Consider the following 22,389-nt stretch of genomic DNA (forward strand, 5'->3'; position numbering starts at 1 on the left):
TTAAAAACACAAGTAATGTTGCTTTAAAAGGAGACATTCAAAACAGCTGTGAGGGAAATAATCTGCATTTCCTCTCATCGCCGGTTTCCCATGCTTAATGAAGACTAATTAGTAAGAGAGTAAAGGACTAAAGATTGAACAAATCACATACAGAATACAATGCATTCAACCATTTTTAACTGGCCTTCTAATTTGCATTGTTTCTGACATTTTAACGAAAGATGTCATGTAATTCTTAAATAATGACTGAATGCTCTATACATCCTAAATGGCTCCCTTGCTGTTCCCGTCCTGCACTGCAGCTGTCAGCTTGTTAGCTGGTTGCACTTCTCATTTGCTCAGTCTGTCCTGAGCTAGCACCTTTGAGTCAGTGGGCACCAGGCTTCACCAGGCTGATACATGAACAACCTGAAAAGGGAAGAGGAATACACTTGTAATTTTCTTGTATCTTCGAGTGACCATATGACTTTAAAAGAAAATACCCAAACCCCTGACCTTTGGGATTTATTGGAGTTAACGGTAGTTCTCTAGCTAGCATTTGACGCGAAAAGGATGTCGAAACGACTACGAAACAGTGAAGTCTGCGCCGATTGCAGCGTTTCTGGTAAGGATAAAATATCCAGCGGGTCCACTTTGTCTATCATAAAAGTATTATATTCTACGCAAGCAGAATGCACAAGTGTGTACACCCAGAATGTTTCGCGAATATGCTGCATCTCGCTATCTGAAACCATATTCAGAAGAATAGCTAACTGGAGGCAGCTAATCTAACCTAACGTCAGCATTTCCTTTGCAGCCCCAGCTATAGGAAGGAGGACGCGATGATGACAATAAGACGAATAAGCCTATACATATAAAATAATTGAGTTATGTTCCCTTACGCGTGGCTCGTGCTACAGAACCTAGGAGGATTTACGATAAAGACGTTGAACACATCAAAGTTGTGAGTGGTCACGTTGATTTGAATATAACAATACAGTCTTAGCTGGCTGTGCACCCCAGCTATGTGGACATGCAGTAAGGTAGAATGCTTTAACTTGTCAGCCGGTATTATGTGTTATATGAACCGTATTACATATGTGCCTTCTTGTTTGTGTTTTGTAAAGCGTTGCTATAAATTCCTTGTTCGTGACAATGGTTTCTTTTACGGCATGAAAGACCGTCTTAGTTAGAGCGTTTGATAGTGTTCAGCAGTAGTTAAGGCGCTGCCATTCAATGCACTCTTCCTCACTGTGCTTTTCGGTTTGTATCAGTTGATATTTCTTTGTCCACGCTTTGAACCGGGTTTGTGATGCTGTTTGGCGTCAGTCCTTTTCCCCTGCTGTCAAGGGAGCCCCTCAATCAGTCACGCCTCAGACACCAGCTGGCCCAGGCTGCCCCTGCAAGACAGTTGTTGTTGGGATGGGAATATTTTTAGTGTTTTTTTTTTTTTTTGTCTCAGGGTTTTATTTTAGCCTCGCCGTGGCACTTGTTCAGTTGTGAGAGAGGGCCTGTCAGCAGCCCTTACTCCTGGTGAGTAGAGGCAGTGACCCTCACCAGGTGTTCTCCTTTGGGCCACGGCCCGCGCAGCTGTTCCGCGACTGTTCATCTATCGCCCCCAAATATTATCGCTCTGTCAGCCTGCCTCCCTAGAAGGTGTCTACTCAACTATATGTCTATATCAACATATCTGATTGCAGGTTTTCTTTTTCGTAGTGAAATGGGCCCCTCAGTGTTCTTTCAAGGCCACTGTCGGGGTGGCCTGTTTGTCTGTCCAGCCTACCTCGTTTCTGTGTCATTTAAAAAATAATATGAATGAATCAATTTGTATATTACATTACGATTTTACTGCAGGCAAGAGGAATCAGCTTCTGTGATCTCTCACACGGATGGTGGCGTTATAATTTGGTATGCTTGGGTTAAAGGAGTAAGATGTGAAAGATGTATTACAGAAAACATGATGCTGCACAAAAATATGAAGCTTGATTTTAGCCAAAGGTCAAGCCCATCATGAAAGAATTGGAAAGGAAGTGAAGCTCAACCCAGTATGCCTTTGGTCTGAAGGGGAACTCAGATAAAGCTGCAGAAGAGATGGCAGATCATATACTTGGAAAGCACCAGCAGAGAGAGCTTGTGATATCCGGAGACAGTTAGAACTTGTTTAATAAGACAACTAGGTTGTAAGTCATTAGCACAGGTCAGGCTGGGCTGCATTAAGGCAGGGGTGGCCTGAGTAATCAGCCTGTCTAAGCCATTAACTGGGCATGAAGTGGATGGCTGGGTCAGGGATGTCCACTAATCACTTAATGGTCAGTCTACTTCTGGAGTATCTCATGTACAGCTTTGCCTCCTTGACCCTGCCACTCACTCACCCACCCACCGCCTTACTTATCCCTTTAACACCTTAACTACTTAACTACTTACCTACGTGAACCAGATAAAGGAATAGCTTTATATCTGAAAAACATTTCCTTTTGGTTTGAGTTAGTTGCTGTTGTTTTCGTTGTTGACTGTAATGTGTGCACACATGCATAAGCAAACCCCCATGCACATGTTCACTCTGACCCCCTTTCACACCCAAATGCACAGGCACACACACACACACACACACACACACACACACACACACACACACACACACACACACACACACACATGCGCGTGTCGCCGGGCTCTAGGCGCACACGTCTGCTCTCTGTTCCGCTTGCCTGCTTCCTTTGAAGCTCAGCAGACGGGTGCCTTCACACCTTGCCTGCTTGTAATTATCCTTCCTTGTAGTACGTGGCTTACCCCTCTTCAAAACAACTGATGTTTTGTGTGATCCTGAGCTCTGTACTAGTTCCATTGCCTTTTCCTCACTATGACCTACAGTGTAACCATCACCAGGTGCTGTGGTGTGATGTCAGTTTTCCCCCCGCTAATGACAAAGGTTTTATCACGCATGGCTAAAAAAACGAAAAAAAAAAAAACATGAGATTTTTTACGGCCGCCACAGAAGGAAGTAGAAAGTCAGCACATCCTCTTTTCAGTTAGGGTGAGAAGTTGGAGCTGATCTGTTGAGCAATGGTGAGTCTGCACCATTTTCCCCGTTGTTGGCACAGTGTATTATCACCAGGGTTTTGCAGTATTAATGGCAAATTGTCTGGCATGTGCTTGAGGATAAATTAGAATCCCACTTTATTCTGACAAAGGTGAAAAGCATAAACAAAGCTTCAAATGACACCACTTTCACCGGTGTTTGCAACTGAGGCCGTTTCACTATTTGCTCAAAGCATGCTGTGAAGGCGCCCCTGTGCTCAGAGAAAAGTATCTACTATTATCTAGACTTCCACTGTCTTTCATTCTTTGCTCACTTATAATAGATTTATGCATTTATGCTGATTTATGAAGTTACTCACATATAGCACTTATCACATTATTCCTATAGGCTAAAGCTGTGATGTTAGATCTAGGGGAACAAGATGAGGACCGTTTTCAATAGTGTGGAAATCATACTGAAACTAGTTATTTTCCTCCACACTGCAGGACATTTGGAGGCCTATCCTCTCTATCTATTTTCTCTGAGTCAAAACAGTTGATCTAATGCTATAGAATGTAAAAAGAGTTGTTCTGAGATATTTTTAGACATATTTAATGTGATGCCAGAGGCTGTGAAAAAAGGGATGCTTACATTCCCCATCTCTTGGTGCTCGGACAGTCAATGTTCCCTCTCCCCGTGTGTTGAGACAGTTCTTTAAGGATCAGTTTGAGAGGTATTGATTGGGCAAAGGCATTGTTTACATTGGTGTGTAGGCCATCTGCCCATCACTAGAGGATGTAGTACATATTGGTCTGTAAGAGGCAGTGTTAATGGCAAGGCCCTGAGAATCCATTTTGATTTGTTTGTTTGTTTGTTTGTTTGTCTGTAGATCCCCGCTGGGCTTCAGTAAACAGAGGGGTGTTAATATGTGATGAATGCTGCAGTGTTCACCGGAGCCTGGGGAGGCACAGTTCACAAGTCAGACACCTGACACACACGCCATGGCCTCCTACTCAGTTACAGGTAAGACACACACAAACACACACACACACACACACACACACACACACACACACACATCTACACATCTGTCCCAATGGTAAGAATCCAACTCATGTGCAGGTGAGACATGCATGTGCACTTACGCACGCACACAGACATTCACGTTACAGTTTATGCACACTCAATCACACCCACAGATAAGTCCTGGCCTCTCACTTTGGTATATGTGATGCACTGACACACAAACTCAGCATATACAGTGGGGAAAATAAGTATTTGAACCCCTTGCGATTTCACAAGTTTGGCCACTTGCAAAGAAATGTGTGATCTATAATTGTAATGGTAGGTGTATATTAACAGTGAGAAACAGAATATCAACAAAAAAATCCTGAAAAATGCATTTTATAACATTTATGACTTTACATTTGCATTTGATGCAAAAAAAAAAGTATTTGAACCCCCAAAACTGACTGACAAAAATGACTTAGTACTTGGTGGAATAACCCTTATTGGCAAGCACAGACGTCAGACGTTTCTTGTAGTTGGTCACCAGGTTTACAAACATCTCAGGAGGGATTTTGGTCCACTCCTCTTTCCAGATCTTCTCCAAATCTTTAAGGTTGTGTTTTCAATGGGAGGGAATGAGGGAATGAGGTTCAAGCCCAATATTCCACGTTACATGGCCCCATCCATAGTCCCCTTGATACGGTGGAGTCGTCCTGTACCCTTGGCAGAGAAACAGCCCCAAAGCATAATGTTTCCACCACCATGCTTGATGGTGGGTATGATGTACTCTTGGGGTCATATTCAGCATTCCCCCCCTGTCAAACACGGCAAGTCGAGTTGATGCCAAAGAGCTTGATTTTGGTATCATCTGACCACATTCTGTCTCCCAATCCTCCCTAGAATCATTCAAGTGTGCAATGGTAAACTTCAGATGGCCCTGTACATGCGCTTCCTTGAGCAGGGGGACCTTGCGAGTGCTGCAGTACTTCAAAAAATTACGGAGTGGTGTGTTGCCAATGGTTTTCTTGATGACTCTGGTCCCAGCTGCCTTGAGATCATTCACAAGCTCCCCCTGTGTAGTTCTGGGGTTATTCTGCACCTTTTGAATGATCACTGATTCCGCACGAGGGGATATGGAGCCCCTCGATATGCATGGAGCCCCAGACCTAGAGCGGGTGACAGTTGTTTGGTGTTGCTTCCATTTATGAATAATCGCACCAATAGTTATCTGCTTCTCACCAAGCTGCTTGCCGGTGGTTTTGTAGCCCATTCCAGCCTTGTGCAGGTCTACAATCTTATCTCTGACGTCCTTGGACAGCTCTTTGGTCTTGCCCATGGTGGTGAGGTTGAAGGTGTGATTCTTTGGACAGGTTTCTTTTATACAGGTCACCATTTGAGATCAGGTATACCTTGTTAGACCTAATGAGGACTAATCTGTGTGCTTTTTGGGCACATAACTGGCCATTGGGAGCCAGAATTATTGCTGTTTGCTTGGGGGTTCAAATACTTATTTTTTGCATCAAATGCAAATAAAGTCATAAATCTTATAAAATGCAGTTTTCTGGATTTTTTTGTTGATATTCTGTTTCTCACTGTTAAAATACACCTACCATTCAAATTCTAGATCACACCTTTCTTTGCAAGTGGCCAAACTTGCGAAGTCGGCAGGGGTTCAAATACTTATTTTCCCCACTGTATGCAACTTAGTTCCACGTCTTACTCCACTCCCCTCTCTGTCGGGTAAGGCTCAGCCTTGTTCGGTTTCCTCTGTTTGCCAAAAGAAGCAGCGAGCTCATGTTCCTGGCATGGGCCGAGGCACTCAACAGTTAAAACATTGTTTTATGAATCTGAGATATAAGAACTTTCCATTGTGACTTTTATTTTTTTGATCCTTTCATAAAAACCCTTTGCCGCCATTTGAGTAAGTCCCTATGTTTGTGGCTTACCAGGCATCGAGTAACATAATAAGCTCTATTTAAGAGCCTCCACCTCAAGCTAGACATCAAAAGAACAAATGTGGTACACATTTTTTGAATTCAAGTTGACCTCTTAATAACAAGAGTGAGTATCTCATGAATGTTGAAAGATGAATGAGGACCGAGGACAATGATTCGCTACAAGTAAGAAACCTCAGACCAGTTTTGTAGAGCCAGCGAGCCTGGGTTTTAAGACAGAGCCAACCGTTTACATGAGGACCACTGACAAACATGTTGGGACTTGGGAGAGAACAATAGTGCTGGAAAGTGGCGGGCGAAAAAGAATAAGTCTTTCATGAACTTTAAGTTCAAGATTTTTCAGAGATTTCATTCTTTATTGCTTTTGCTCACTGTCACCAGTACTAAAATGTCCTGTATTGTCGTTGCACGGATTCGTTTCAAACACCTTCTCAACACTTCACTTTGGTTCTCTTTTGGCTGGAAAATTGCCGTGTTTAGAGATCCTCATGGGCTAACCTGTCTGATTTCAGATGGTGCAGACACTCTACAACAATGGGGCCAACTCCATCTGGGAACACACCCTGCTAGACCCAGCCTCCATCATGAGCGGGAAGAGGAAGGCCAACCCGCAGGACAAAGTCCAGTAAGAGTCTTACTCCTCATTCAGTCCTACCCTGGGGTGCATTTTCCTTAAGCTTTTTGTGAGAGAGCCCATCATTTCGAATCCTCTCTCTCCACAGTTACCACAGTGGTTGCCCGGCGACCCTTTCGGGAAACGCAGTCCTGAATGTGCTGTTAGTCTATCCTCAAGGATCAGGCAGATCCCCCCAAAATGTACTTTTGGTCATTTAGGTGGTGCTCTCATCCAAACCAATATTAACTACAGTGAAGGCATGCAGGTTTTTCATGAGTTTGCTGTGAACGTATGGCCTGTGGCAATGGTTTACCCGCTGAACTGTAAGCGCTCCAAAAGGCTTCTTAAAGGAACTAGTTCATGACCAGTGGTGAGAGAAAATTGGGCCAGGCGATGAATCTGAGTGTGCTTGTGTTATAGCTGGGAAGAAGACTGATGTTTTTTTACGCTTGAAATGACACTGTCAGGGTTCATCACCAAGGTCTTAAGCTTGAACCTTAATATAGTATTTGAGATATGCACTTACTTAAATACTTAAATAATTTTAAACAGAGGAAGAAAATATAGCAGTGAGCAAATGAACTAGATGGCAAAACACTGGTCTGATGAAAACTAAGGATTTGACATTCATAATAACTCAAACTGAAGGGTACAGGCTTTGTTATTGCACCCCATTTGTCCATGTAATCATTCTAGTTGTGCTCTGTTCTCCCCGAAGCCCGAACAAGGCAGAGTTCATCAAGGCTAAATATCAGATGTTGGCCTTCGTCCATCGGATGCCCTGTAGAGATGAAGACAGCTGCACAGCTAAGGACTTGAGCAAGGTGACAGAGGGGAGCAACTGCAATGTTTCTCCATCTTTTATTCCAGTTGACCTTGTATTGTTCTGAGACATTTGCAGTAGGACAGATAAATAAATCAATCCTTTTTTTCCCTCCCCTTTCTTTCTTTCTTTTTCCTCAGCAACTGCACTCGAGTGTGCGCACTGGCAATCTGGAGACCTGCCTGCGGTTGCTGTCACTGGGAGCTCAGGCCAACTTCTTCCACCCGGTAAAAATCCCCTTCGTTCTCATCCAAACCCAGACAGTTCGCTCCTGGATGGGGCTTGAGCAGACATTTTGCAGCTGGGGTCAGGAGAGGAGGCTCTCTAATTCAGGCCGCTTCATGTCAAATGGAAAGCTCTGCTCTCCTCCGCACTAGATTTTTAATGCTCTTAGAAGGGCATGCAGTGTAGTGGATGTAGCACATTTTTGGGGGTATTGTGTATCCGCACGATCAAATATTGATTTGTCTGCAAGCGAGGAAGCTCACCGAGTTCATGAATGTTGCATCCGCTTTCATGCCAACAGGAGAAAGGCAACACACCACTGCATGTGGCGGCCAAAGCCGGGCAGTTGTCTCAGGGCGAGTTGCTCACCGTGTACGGGGCTGACCCAGGCGCGCCCGACACCAACGGCTACACGCCCATCGACTATGCAAGGTACTGGCGCGAGGCACGGCACTGACCACACAGACTGGGTGTGATGGATGCTACATTCATTAGTGTAAAGGTGTAAAAAAGCGGTATATGTCCTACTTCATTTGGAAAGCACTAATTATGATTATGCACATGGATGATGACTTTATTTAAATAGGATATTGTAAAAACACAACAACTTTGAACGCCATTGAAAGACACCTCTTTTTTTACTGCTCCAGGCAAGCTGGACACCATGACCTAGCAGACCGATTAGTGGAAATCCAGTATGAGCTCACAGACAGACTGGCCTTCTACTTATGTGGCAGGAAGCCAGGTGAGTCACACCCAAGTTCACTGTCTCATCACACAGAGGGATGCTGTTTTGTCATGCATGTTTGAACTTACTAAAGCGGCATGTTATGACTTTTCCATTGTTCATTATATCACACCTTTGTGCAAAACTATTCTGGGTTAGGGTTCGTTACCCAAGTCCTAACCAATGGACGAGGTTTGAGAATAAAGTGACTTGACCATTATGATTAACAAAAAATCAAATAGATTTTAAGCGATACTATGCAACAATCAGCCACATTTTAGGTGTTTTCTTAATAAGCAACTGCTTTTGGTATCGTCTTCAAAATCATTTTGATGGAATACGGTCATGTGAAGGACAGATAAACACACCTGTTGTTCCAATTAGTCCAAGCGATGTACTATGTAGTTCTGTGGTTTGGGTAGGAACACCCCCCTGCAAGTCAGCTGTTAGCAAGATTTTATTAATGCCAATTGGGATGTCTGGCGTTTGAATGGTTTTGCATGCTTTTAGGTAGGTAACTCGCAAACCGCAGTAATGCCCCTTTAATATGCTTGGAAACAGTCTCCGTCTTCTTCAAAGGCATTTACAGTCTGTTTGGGTGATAAACTAAAACTGTAAAATGTGGATTTTTCCTACCCATTCTCTCAGATGTAAATATCATACAAGAGGCTATTTGAGCACCTGTGCACAATGAGCACATTGAATTTTATCAGCTGTTTTTACTCTTTATACATGCTTCACCTACCTCAGAGATATTCTTTAGAGGAAAGTTCTGTACTTTTATTTTTAATAGTTAATCCATAATTTTATCTTGGGTGTGTGTGAGCACGCACACACATCCTGGCTTGTTTCCTGTACATAGTATAGCTTTTTAAATACTTGGACCCTAAATATGGGTTTTTAAACCATCTGGATAGCCCTCAGTGGCATGTACAGTCTGTTTGGATGATGATATCAATGAAAACATGAGCCCCCCCACCCAACAGATCACAAGAATGGCGAACACTTCATTATACCTCAACTGGCCGACAGGTAAGGGTTTTTTGAATAAAATAAATAAAAAACATACGCTTATGACCCGTCATCCATCACCATCTGTGTGTAGAGTTTGCTTAGAAGCAGGTGGCACTGAAATATATATATATATATATATATTTAAAAAAAGATAGAGAAAAACTGTTTCCTGCAGAGATAGTTCCTGTTAGGACATGGTTTAAGGCCTAAGGCCATCTGCCTCTCTCTGCACAGCACTGGTCCGTAACACCTCTTGTTACTGAGCTCTTATACACTGGAAGTACACTTTTTAAGGAGAATATGGCCAGAAAAACGTGTAGTGATAAGATTTGGCCAAGTGATAAGTTGTATCTCTCTTTTCACTGCTTGCACTCGATGGTGGGTAAAAGGAACATGTAAGTAAACACCAATGGTCACCATTTAAATATTGCCCTCAGAGTAAAAGAGAATGACCCCCCCCCCCCCCCCCCTTTTGTTCTCTGTTAACAGTAGTGTGGATTTGTCAGAGTTGGCGAAAGCGGCGAAAAAGAAGCTGCAGTCGGTAAGTACAAAATAACAGAGTTCTCTCAGCAACACCAAGCTCCTTTAATGAATGTGTTCAGCCCTACTGAAATCTGTGTTTGTGTACGTGCATGCGTGTGTGTGTGTGTGTGTGTGTGTGTGTGTGTGTTTGTGTGCACGTGTGTGAATGACCACAGCTCAGTAATCATCTGTTTGAGGAGCTGGCGATGGACGTGTATGACGAAGTGGACAGGCGTGAAACAGATGCCGGTGAGCAATCCACGTCAACAACCCTTACTGGGGCATCTGGTTTGGGTTGCTCTGTGCTGCAGACAAGTTCAATGGTCACATAGTGCTGTACTCGAGCCAAAGTCACTGGTATGTGTCTATGAGACACACTTGGCTCTCCATGGATGAGCTACAACAACACTCTCCTACTCTAGCTGCTATATGTCAACTGTATATGCAACAGTTTCAAGATCAATGCTAAACATATTTAACTGTTTTATGAGCTTGACTGTTTACTGAATTTGTGTGTGTGTGTGTGTGTGTGTGTGTGTGTGTGTGTGTTTGTTTTGCAGTTTGGCTCACGACCCAGAACCACAGCACCTTGGTAACGGAGACAACAGTCGTGCCTTTCCTTCCTGTCAACCCAGAGTACTCATCGACGCGAAACCAGGCATGTCTATTTTGAATATGCTACCCTTCTTTATAACACCAAAGATTTGCACAAGGCCTTCTCTCTTCATGCTGCTGTATGTCACACCATCTTCACGAAGAGCTAAAGGTTTTCACACTGTGCAGCTGGTAAGAACGCTGCTTGCATGAATGTGAAAGCATTAGTGTGATTATGTAAAATCCCCCTGCCTCCTGATGTGTGCACGTTTCGTCACACTTGAAAGCAGGTGTGTGTGTGTGTGTGTGTGTGTGTGTGTGTGTATGCATGTTTATATACTTTTAAAGTTATTACAAATCAGTGATATAACCACATATTCTTTTTTTTTTTTTTTTAATGCAGGGACGGCAGAAACTCGCCCGGTTCAACGCGCACGAGTTTGCAACTCTCGTCATCGACATACTGAGTGATGCCAAGCGCAGGCAACTGGGAAAATCTGTCACAAGCCCAAGAGGTACAGGTGATACGCTACACCTACGCCAAACATTTCAGTGATGGAACAGAAACATACACCCCCCCCACCCAGACAATGTTCTCTGATCCTCATCTCCTAATATATCACTCTCCGTTTGTCTGCTCTTGAAGTTGATAATGTCGAACTCATCCTGAAGAGTGTGAGCAGTTGTCCGGTGGACGACCGGCAGGATAACGACCAGCCAGACTACGACAGCGTGGCCTCCGATGAGGACCTGGATCTAGAGCCATCGGGGAAGAACGATCGGGCTAAGGTGACCTTTGACCCTCTGTGAGGTCAGACAGCAGATGGCTGTCTCCGAGGCTTGCTGCTTATCAGCCAGAGATGGAGACCACATTCAAAACAATGAGCAAATAGCCACAATATGTCCTTCCTATAACAAATGTACATAACCCACTGTGAAATTCTACATTGAGGATTTTGCAGTGAGAAAGTTTGTTTTCATGTTTACTGCACTGAGCTCAGGGTCTTCAGAAACTCACCACTTCCTCCATCGCCTGCTTGCCATCCCCCCCCACTCCCTCCTCCACAGAGTTTGGACTCTGACCTGTCGGACAGCCCTGTGTCCGTACAGGAGTTCCAGGATGTGAAGAGCGCGCTGGCCGCCTCCGAGGCCAAGATCCAGCAGCTGATGAAGGTCAACAGCAACCTGAGCGACGAGCTGCGTCACATGCAGAAAAAGGTACCAGCCGAGCCGAAGTGACACCCCAATCTCCACCACCTCCTCCTCCTCTTCCTCTCCCCTGCACACCCTCCAAGCACCCCCCTCATCCTCCAGCCCACCCCCCTCCCCACCCACCCATACACACACACACTGTGGAGGGGTGTCAGCATATCACCCCCACCCTCCCAGGTCTGCATATGGGCCAATCTTGTCAGCAAGAACTGCACCTCATGTTGCTGCACTAATGAGCTATTTTTAAGTTTGTTTAGGTTTTGGTTTTGTGTTTTTGTTTGCCCATGGGAGAAACCTGAGATGTTATTTACCATTTCATTCAAGCTATGTCCGCTGGCCCCGGACTTAACCAGCATGCCCCTCTAACAACGTAAAACCCATCGGCTTGTGTAACTGTGCTGCATATACCGACCAGTAACTTTGACTCTCAGCGACGGCCCATCAACATTGCTCCCTGTTTGTACATTGTGTCATGAAACCTCGTGGTCAAGGTTTCTTGGCTAACGCATTCAAGAGAAGACGAAAAACAGCAGCTTTTCTCTCACCTCGTGTTGGTCATCATAACATCCAACCCTGCCATTTTTGTGAAATTGGTAGTCAAGGTGGTTTAATGAATGTATAAACTACAATGGGTAAGAATCCCTAAACCTGCCAGATAACACAGCTTTTACTGTTATTGCATTTTATTTTTATATATGCCATCAAAATGTAAGAGGTGTAGGCATGGCCTTGAAGTTTGGCTAAAAACTTTTGAGAAATGCCACTGGCTGAATTGTACACTTTCATTTCAGGTACTTTTTGTGTATAGCATGTTGTTGTTGTTGTTGTTGTTGTTTTTTTTGTTTTGGGTGGAATTAGCAAGGTTTTCATGATGCATGTCTTACAATTGGTCGGCATTTCATTGGTTCATTGCAGCATTTCAAAAAAATGTCGACCTAACCCACAGAGGAAGAAAAGCTCTTGGTTTATAGGTATACAGTATAAATGTAAAAAGCCTGTAGAGCATGAGGGCTGGTACTAAATACCAGTGTTAAAGCTCTTCAAAGTAAAGTGTCTCAGGAGCAAAGCACACGGATGTCTGATGTTTGCCCAGATTTTGCTTGTCTCACAATGTGTGCTAACAGGTTTGCCAGTGTATGATAATCACTGGCAGGCCTGAGACCATCTAAACATTGCCTGCCATTTTCTCTTGTATTGAATGTAAACCTTTGGAATATGGCAGTTTTTTTTATAGCACTGTAATGTTATATACCCCATGTTATTTTGCTGTGTGGGCTGGCATAGGTGTGTGCCTGTTGGAACAGGATGTATTTGGCCTCCATTAGTAAATTAGAGTAGTCTATAAGGCCTCTAGGAGCTTCCTCTGGCTTGTTCATGCTTCTCCTTCCATCACTGCCTGTTCACTACTGATCTGCATGACTGTCTTGGCCGTTGATTGTGAGAAGTTTGGCTTGCAGCTTCAACTTGTTTGTTGCGCTCATTCATTTTTGTTTTCATCACTTCGGTTGCGTAGCATGTCCAGTTAACCCCTCCAGTATAACACCTAATTGGAAGTCTTCTAAATCGGTATTGGGTTTGTACAGTACAATGCCAAACATCATATGAGATGGTTGAAGTTCATATTCACATTTTCAAGACTGCAAGTGTGAAGTGCTGATCAATCTCTTCATGAAACCCCTTGGCTGTAGGAGATGGAAAGGCTATAGATAACTAGGGTAAAACAAAATCATTTGACGTAGTGATCTATAAATGGGGACTGGCTACGGGACAGCGCTCGGGTTGGGTTGGGGTGTGTGAGTGTGCGTGTGTGTGTTCTGTGGGCCATGTGACGCTCCTCTCTCTCTCTCGCTGCCCTGTCTCTCTCCAGCTTCAGTCTCTGCAGTGCGAGAACTCCTCTCTCAGGCGCCAGGGCCCCGTCCACTCCTATCAGGCCCCGGGCGGGCCCGACTACCCCTCCTCCTCCTGCCTTCCTCATCCCCCCTCCTCCTTCTTCTCCTCTTCCTCCTCCTGCACCACCGCCACTTCTTCCTCTTCCTCCTCTGCCCTGAAACACCGTCCGTCCGTGCGCGGCAGCCGGCCCATGTCCATGTCTATGTACGAGACAGGCTCTGGTCTGAAGCCTTACCTCCCCCGGGGGGAAACCCCCTACCCCGAGGACCTCCTCCCCACCCTGCAGCCCTTCCCTCCTCATGTAAGTAAAGCTCTCTCCTGCTACCGGCCCTCTGTTCCTCTGTGTGTGTGTGTCTGTCTGTGTGTCTGTCTGTGTGTCTGTCTGTGTGTCTGTCTGTGTGTCTGTCTGTGTTTGCGTCTATGCAGTGCTCTACTTTTCATGTCAGCTTTCACCTCTCTCTGCTTTCCCTACGATGACAGTGTTTTTGGTAGCTTTTCATTAATTTTGGGCATTCTAATTTAGCTTTTTTTTTACCCCCCAATCTGGTTAGTCGCCTATGTGGTTTGGTCTCTCCATTAATATTTGCATTAGCCTATACTAGTGGAACACCAGGCTAGGCCACACAGCAACTATTGCATCAAAAGTCTTGCAGTATGACTGGACTGTCATTAAAAAACAAAAAAACATTGACATCCATAACCATGTTGTATAGCTCTGTCTGTTTGTTATTGCTGTCAGTTCTGTCCAACTGAGATCACCTGTAATATTTCTTTGCACCGTTTATGTGAGACAGTGGTGTTCAAGTGTGATAACAGGTAAAGACATGTGGAATGACACATTAAAGATGTTTTTGCTTGAAAAGACCATTGTTTTAGTGAATACTTTTGTCATAGTTTTAAAGTTTGTCGATTTCACTGATAACACCTGTGGCTATAAGTTAACTATGATCTTCATCTAGTCATCCTGGATTCATTTTGGAATGCTGCAACACCTGAGGCAGGTTTGGTTACAGCAAGAAAAGGAAAAAGAAAAAAAGGGGAATTTGGGGGAAGAATGTGTTCCCTGAGGGACTGTTCTCTATCTCTCTGTTAACCTGTAACTGCATGTTCACCCTTCTCTGGGCCTTTTAGTTTTACATTCTTTCTTTTTTTTTTAAACTCCCTTTACCCATTCCCTCTGTCAATTTGTGTGTGTGTGTGTGTGTGTGTGTGTGTGTGTGTGTGTGTGTGTGTGTGTGTGTGTTTTCGAGTAAATCACTGTAACCCCTCTGTAGATCGTCAGGGGCACGTTTGTGGCCCCCTACCTCCCTCCCTCCCTTCCTCCTTTCTCTCCACCCTGCTCTGGGCGCAGGACGGGGTCATGTGAAGGGTTAAGTACTCACCCTGCTCTATGCCTGGTGGGATTGCAATGAACGAGAACACCACATGCACTACTTTCACCTCCTCTCTCTTTTCTTTTCTCTCTTTTTTGGGCTTTTTATCCCTCCCTTTCCCTGCTTACGGTCTTCCCTCCATCATCTCAGTGTATTCCCTTTTACCCACTGCATGACTTGTATGGGCTGTCTCAGCTGCCATCAACACCAATGCCCCCCATCATCGTGCTCCTCAAGATTTCATCCACTCTCATACAGTGAAGATTAACAGCAGTGTGTGTGTTCCCCTTTGACACTACTGCTGTCTGGGCCCATTCTGAGCACTGGCCAGCTCGGCCACGAAGCGCTGTGGATGGATTGCTGCACCGCATGCTCTGAAGCTCATTGGGCAAACCGGGTAGACTACCACTGAGCGTCCATAAGGAATGTTCTGGAACAGTGCAAAGTTATTTTATTAAAGCAGATCCCTTTTTTTGTGTTAAGGGCATGCAGTGACTGCCAGTTATTTTTGGCGGTAGACTATGTACTGCAGGGATGGGCAGAGTTCAGCTGATGCAAGGAGACACCTGAGTCTCTGAATTGGCTCAGGTGTGCTGGGATCAGTTCAGTGAATCCATACACAGAGCCAAGGGGCACAATTTTAAACACACCAGCAGACAACGAATGAAATGTGCTGAAAAGTCCACATATTTTGCTGCGTAATATTTGAAGAAATATGGCAGGTTTAAGTGCAATTTAAAGTCTTCACCTACACAGACTGCCTGACACACATCTTTTTTAAATAGTGGCACTCCTGCCTGCTCCTATGAGAATGTGCGAGTGAGTGAATGAGGGGTTGGGATGTGTCGAATATGTAGCATGATTGGATGAGAGACTGCGAGTAATGATTGGTTTAATTGTGTGGGTTATGTGCTATGATTGGATGGTGTGTGAAGGGAATGTGCAGTACTGTCCATATTTCCCCGCCTCCTCCCCTCAGCTGTCCTGGAGGAATGCAGCTCGCAGGGGATCGGCTGCTTTGGCACATTTGGGCTTGGAACCCTCTGGTTTCGTGTCATGTCATGTCACACCCACACCCAGCCTTACCCCCATCCCACCACCCCACCGGAGGGTCTGTCTGTTCCCACAGCTCTGGAATTCACAAGTGGTCTGTTATTAAATCAGACACAGCAGGTGCTAAGCTAAAAAATACATCACGTCCACCCCCAGAGTAGGTTACTGTGGAAAATACCAGAGTGCACTGTAATGATATTTGACATGGACACTGTGTGCCACCATATCAACCCTGCTGATGTGTTCAGTAATTTGTCACTGTGGCAATATGTCCTCCCTTATGATGGATAATCAGAACTTGCAGGATAGTCTGTTCAAGCAAGTTCTGATGATTCATTAATAGACTAGAGAATTTTTAAATATCTTTCATTAATCATTGTCTCATTAGTGGTACTGTCTATGTACATACGAGTTAAAAACACTTGGAGAGTGTCACAGGTAAAGAGTGTCTTACAAATAAATGTGGTGATCTCGCTTTTATGTAATGGTTTACTGCTATGTAATTTGACTAACCTGACTTATTTGACAGAGGAAGCACATAACCTTCCTGTTCCTGCCTGTTCAGTGTTAAAGAAAAACAGTACTTGTTTGTTTTCAATTCAGCCATTCATTTATCATCTATAAATTAAGTTATTAAAACCCAACCAACAAACGCTTTTATTGGTATTTCTCTGAGCCAAGCAGTCAATTCAGGTATTATTACTTCAGAAACATGGACATCGAGGCAGTGGATGAATAACTTGATAACATCAAGAAGCTGCAGCCTCAACAGAAAACCTGTGAGAGTTTTTCCATTTAACTTCTATCAGAATTCCCCATTCTCTACACCTCACAGTGTGGGCTGCTTTATTTTGTAAGTTGCTTCGCACTATTTAAAGGAGAAATCCTCTCTGGGCCATCTGAAACAAACCTTCAAAGCCAAATCTTCAAGATATATTTATATATAAGTCTGCTTCACTTGACGACAAGAGGTTTACAAACGTTTCAGAGCGGAGAGTCTTTCTCTCATTTTTCTTTATTTTAACTTTGCTTTGGTTCTCTTGCATTTGCCTCGTACGTCATTATTGCTGGAGAAAAAAAGACATGTTCTTCTACTGTATGTGCTTCCTTGCTCTGGTTCTAAAGGGGTTTGTTCCGTGTGGGTATGCTGCGCCACAGGTGGAGGAGCAGTCTGGTTCTCTGCACTTGAGTCTGCATGTTGGGCATGTTCCAGTGGCTGCTTGTTGTGTTACCGTGTGTCCTCTCCCTTTCCTTCCCTCCACCTCTAGACTTCCAAGATGGAGAAGCAGAGCGGTGTCCTGGACGGTGACTATGACAACACGCTCAATGACGCCGATCTGGAGGATAGTGGGTATGACTCTCTCCTCATCTGTGTCTCACCAGAGGAAGGATAGGATCGAACCAGATATTGCAAAATTGATTAACTACAATTAAAGTATGTGCTAATGAAAGGGTTTTGTATTCATATAAACAGCCTGAATATTGATAGTCTGACACACAGAGTTTACAGAGTTTTTGGTCTTTGGCCCAAAAAAATAATTATGCAAGTATGCAACAAGCCTGGGGCTTTCATAAGGTTCAATTAGAGATCTCTTACATCAGACTGAATGTGTACTACTTACTTAAGTTAAAAAATAAATTGGCATACAGCAGCATAAATGGTAAGAAGAACCTAATAACAGTTGCCCCGGTTATGAGGTGCAAATCAGCATTTGATGTGTTCTTCTCCCAGTTGATTGTTGATGTCTAGGTAATGCCCTCATGTGTTCCTCCTCTTCTCTGCAGGGCTGCTAGGAGGGGCAGGTTGAGGAGCAGTGGCTGGTTGGGAGAGACAGGCTCCATCCCGGAGTTGAACGACCTGGAGGCCGAGTGCGACCCCAGCCTGCCCAGCACCGAGGACGTCATCCGCAAGACGGAGCAGATCACCAAGAACATCCAGGAGCTGCTGCGCGCTGCCCAGGAGAACAAGCATGACAGGTGAGCCCAGGCACCATGCAGGGTCTAAACCCTCTCCGTAAGATTCACCAGTTCACCATTGCCACCTCAGAGGGAGAATACAGTACTGATTAGAACATCTGCTTCCTGAATTTCGCTTTCTGTTTCTTGTGTTCCTCTTTTTTTCTTTGTCTTTTTTTTGTATCATGTTGAACTATCATGTTTTTTAACGAATTCTGTTCTTTATTTAAGTCTTGTTTCCTCAACTTCCCATAAAGTTATCATTTCGGCATTTCCCTCCTGTTTAAACTTTTATTTCAATTTCTGTTTCAACATGTGTTTCTCTTCTCTCACCACTTCTCTTTATTTGTACACACTTTCACCCATCTCTCTTCCTCCCTTGTGGTCGGGTACGACATGTGGTTTCGGTCGGGGGATGTTCCTGCGTGTGCAAAGCAGGCCCTCGGAGCGGGAGTGCGTGCGTGGGCTCAGGCACAGTCTGGGCTGCTTCAGCACCCTGGTCCCCTGGGCTGAGAAGGCCCCCTCATCCCCCCTGAGGCCCTTAGGCCTGCAGACCCCCAGCCCTGCCTCCTGGTACTCTGGCCTCTGTCCCTGTCTCCCAGGCACAGTTTCTCCTCTCTCTCCCTCTCTTCTTCTCCCCCAACACTGTCTTTGGCTTTCTCTCTGTACGGCTAACTCACTAACTAACTCAATCAATCACTCACTCACTCACTCATCCATACTCTCTCCTCCGCTGTGCTCTGTGTCAGGTGTGGGTTTGAGGGATATTATAACTCAGAGAAATGGATGTATTATTATTATTTTTATTTTAAAGATGGCTTCAGTTCAGTTCATCTCAAACTGATAAGAAGTTTGCTGATAAGGAGTTCATGGAGTTAGTGTATGTAGCCAAAATCAACTTGGTTCAGGAATTGGTGTGAATCCATCGCTCTTGATTCCATGTCTCTCACGCCCAGCCCTGTTTCTTTTATGTTTGTTTGTTTGTCTGTCAATACACGTGTCGGCCTGAGGGGGGGTGGATCGCGAGGCTGCCTCGTGAAGTTAGCAAGCTAATTTTGGTAAAAAGCATGAATAAACAAATCAACTACAGAAGCTGAATACAGCCCAGGGGCATATTTTTAATTTTTGCAAACAGGAAGTCGTGAATGATCTTGCGTGTGGAATATGACCACAGACAGCCCGAAACATCAAAACAACATGTTTTTTTTTTCCCCCCAACTTGGCCACCTGACAGGGAGTTACACCTTGTGATGCCCCACCATGCTGACCTTCCTCTGCTGTTGTTTCTGTCTCTTTTTTTGTTTGTTTCTCCTTTAACGCAAACAAATCAGGAAAGTCCTCGCTACTTCAAAACTACTCTGACTAGAGACTTTAACGCTGTAGGTACTCCTGTAGACTAGTGTCTACTAGAGCAGGTGATGTAGGACTGTGTGAAGAAGGTCCAGGTGCGCTGCTTTCTAGCTTCTCCTAGTGGTAGCTTTAAAACCTGCTTTGTGATGGCTATAGAATCATTGTTTTGTGAGATATAATGCCGAAGTGTCCAAACTGGAAACTAACAACCATCAGGTGTGTCATTTAATGCCTTTCTGCATGCTGTTGACTGAGTAAGTTGCTTTGAAATTGTAAGGGTCTTGCAAAGTTCAGCTCACAGTTACTCGGATATTGTACATTTTGTATTTATCAATTTTTTTTTAAAGAAATCCACGTGATACTTTACAAATGGATGCCTCACATCATGCACTCTTTGGTTGTTGCCTTTCTGACTTGGGCTTTTGCTCTCCTTAATCTGGTGATGTGTCGGAGGTGATTGTTGCCTGCCGTGATTGTACACCTGTCCTAACCTCGCCTTCTCCTTGATGCCTTCTCTCACAGTTTTGAACCCTGCGCAGAAAGAATTCATGTGGCTGTGAGCGAAATGGCGGCTCTCTTTCCCAAGGCAAGTTCATGTTTTTGACCCTGTTTTAAAGTGCATCTCTTCAAAGGATCTCTTTAGGGAGCATAGTTCCATCCTATGCCCTCCGGGATCCTGTTTGAACTCAACACAACTGTCATCTTTGTCTGCATGTCTCTCCTCCAACTCTAGCCAGTTTCAAATTTCGACTCAAAACCCCGCTGTTCTCAGAGGCTTTTTGTTCTCGTAAGACACTCCTAAGCCCTTTGCTCTTTTAACTCTTTTGATGCACCTCACTATATTTTTTTTAATCTGTTTATTTGTAAAGGACTTTGAATTTCCAATGTGTACGATTTGTGCTATATGAATAAACTTGCCTTGCACTGTCTCCCTCAGAAGCCGCGCTCGGAGATGGCACGAAGCGCCCTGCGTCTGCTGACCTCCAGCGCCCAGCGGCTCCAGAGCGAGTGCCGGAAGGCAGTGCCGGCCGAGGGTGGGCCGAGCCCCGATATGCAGCTGGTGACTCAACAGGTCATCCAGTGCGCCTACGACATCGCCAAGGCTGCCAAACAACTCGTGACCATCACAACCAAAGAGAACAGCAACTGAAGCCCAACCACCCCCCACTCCTAACCAAATTCCCTTTCATTGGCAGCGTCGGACCACACCCCTCTCCCGCTTCAGCTGTGAGGCGTAGCCAGCACCTTATACTCCCTGCCCCCAAGACTCAATCTCTGCCCCCAGTGGATTAACTCTGTTCATCATGTCTGCTTGTTTGTTTTTTTTACAAATATAATATCCTTGTTTTGTATTTTCCATTACTATTTAAAGCATACGCATGATGCTATTGGTTTTTTTTTTTTACTTTGAAATATTGTGAATATAATATATCATTGTATAAGAAGACAATTCCTGGTGGATTCCTTGCCAATAAGCCACAGGACAAGGCTTGCTTTGCCCTTGCAGTGTGCTGAGACTGAGGGATCCTGCTTTGAGGCAGAGTATGTTTTTGAACGGGAATGATGCAGTATGTGTGATTAAGTGGGGCAGGTTGCATGGTTGATTCAGAAACAGGTTGGCAACCTTTTCTTATAAAGTATGTCTTTTCGCAGAAAGGACACCCAAACCGTTTGCACTAAATGATATAGGCACTCAGTCTTGCAGGAGGCTATGATGCGATTTCAAGTTAAAGATGAAATTATATATGTCTTAGGCCCAAAACTATAGTCAAACAACTAGTTAATGTCCTAACTTAATGGTAAGAGGTCTCCCCTATTGAAAGAATGTAGAAATAATGATCTACACATCGTCACGAAAATAAATTATATTACAGTATCCCTCCCACAGCTAGCTAGGAGCTAGCCTCAGTTTCATGAAGTTTTGATTAATTAATTCTTTGAATTCCACATCATGATCCCTGACCCTTTCAAGAAGTTTTGAAATATCACATATAAGGCTGCCAGACTGATGCAACTCAAAGCTTATATACCTCATCTACCCCTATGCGCCAGACATCCATATAGCAGTGATTTACATCCCTCTAGTAGTATTTAAAGAATGTAGTTCAGAAGTTATTTAATAATGGTGGTTTCATTGATGTGATAGTAGCCTTTTTATCAGGTATGTGAAACTTGTTATTACTGCCAACCCATTTTAGACTAGCGAATGATGGAAGCCATTTTTCCAACCCCATTTTCCTACAACTTTGCAAAAGCATTCTGAACCTTGTACAAATATAAAGTTCCATTGTAAGGCACTTATTGCAGAGATTAATATATCAAATTAAAAGTATACATGCAGGGACTATCTAGCTGTTACTCCTACCAGCAAATACAGTGTGCTTCTACTGAATAGTAGTTTATGTTTTGATTTTTATAATTGTATTATTCTTATTATGATTTTTAAAAGATGCCAGCATAAGGCACACTGTTGTACCTGCTAGTATTCTGTCCTGTCCTGCTTGTATGTTGTTCAGTAATAGTGCCTAGGTCATACAATCCTGATCCATGTTAGTTTTCTTGTGGTATTGTGAGTGCAAAAGAGAGGCTGGCTTAAGGCAGGGATGTCCGGCTTGTGTGTCGTTACATGATGTATTAGCCAAGTTCATTAGTTGCATTTGAATGGTACCACAGTTTGTATATGCAAAAGCTGGAGAATGGACTATCAGGAGACCTGGCCATCCTTGGCAGTACGAGTTATAATGTCCATGATGGAAGGCAGATGGATGAGGTAATACATTTTTTACACATTCTCTGAGGCCATTCTATCCTGCCTCTTTTATTCTGGTCTACACAAAGGGATCATTGTCATGTAAATGCAGGTATCTGCAGAACAAACAAGAACACCTGCCTTTTATTTTTCAAATAAACTTAATTTATAACTGTAGTCATGCATCAGGTTGCCGTGTCTTGTTTGACAAAGCATGCCAGATGGTTCGCTCCATTAGTCTCGGTGTGTTTTGAGAAAGTAACTGTAGATCATGTATAGTCCATACATCAAGAGGCAATTACATTCAGGAATGACTGCAGGTCA

At 44.1% G+C, this 22,389-nt stretch overlaps 1 protein-coding gene across 3 annotated transcripts; it reads left to right on the plus strand.

The window, feature by feature from the left end:
• Nucleotides 1-432: 432 nt before the first annotated feature.
• git2a (G protein-coupled receptor kinase interacting ArfGAP 2a) lies at nt 433-22,192 on the plus strand. Of its 3 annotated transcripts, none has more exons than XM_080852809.1 (20): nt 433-604; nt 3,888-4,021; nt 6,474-6,586; nt 7,296-7,401; nt 7,541-7,627; nt 7,927-8,057; nt 8,276-8,370; nt 9,339-9,384; nt 9,856-9,907; nt 10,065-10,137; nt 10,449-10,546; nt 10,886-10,997; nt 11,129-11,271; nt 11,551-11,700; nt 13,562-13,885; nt 17,279-17,361; nt 17,796-17,987; nt 18,402-18,539; nt 19,839-19,902; nt 20,254-22,192. In XM_080852809.1, the coding sequence occupies exons 1-20, from the start codon at nt 553-555 to the stop codon at nt 20,464-20,466; spliced, it is 2,406 nt and encodes an 801-aa protein (XP_080708935.1). In that variant the 5' UTR covers nt 433-552; the 3' UTR covers nt 20,467-22,192. The 3 variants fall into 3 exon arrangements, with proteins under 3 accessions (XP_080708935.1, XP_080708934.1, XP_080708933.1); XM_080852808.1 differs by lacking the exon at nt 18,402-18,539 and adding an exon at nt 20,054-20,103 and having other exon boundaries at nt 19,839-19,906; XM_080852807.1 differs by lacking the exon at nt 20,254-22,192 and having other exon boundaries at nt 18,405-19,846.
• Nucleotides 22,193-22,389: the final 197 nt, after the last annotated feature.

This window comes from Sprattus sprattus (genome assembly GCF_963457725.1).
Source record: "Sprattus sprattus genome assembly, chromosome: 15".
Lineage (NCBI taxonomy): Eukaryota > Metazoa > Chordata > Actinopteri > Clupeiformes > Clupeidae > Sprattus > Sprattus sprattus.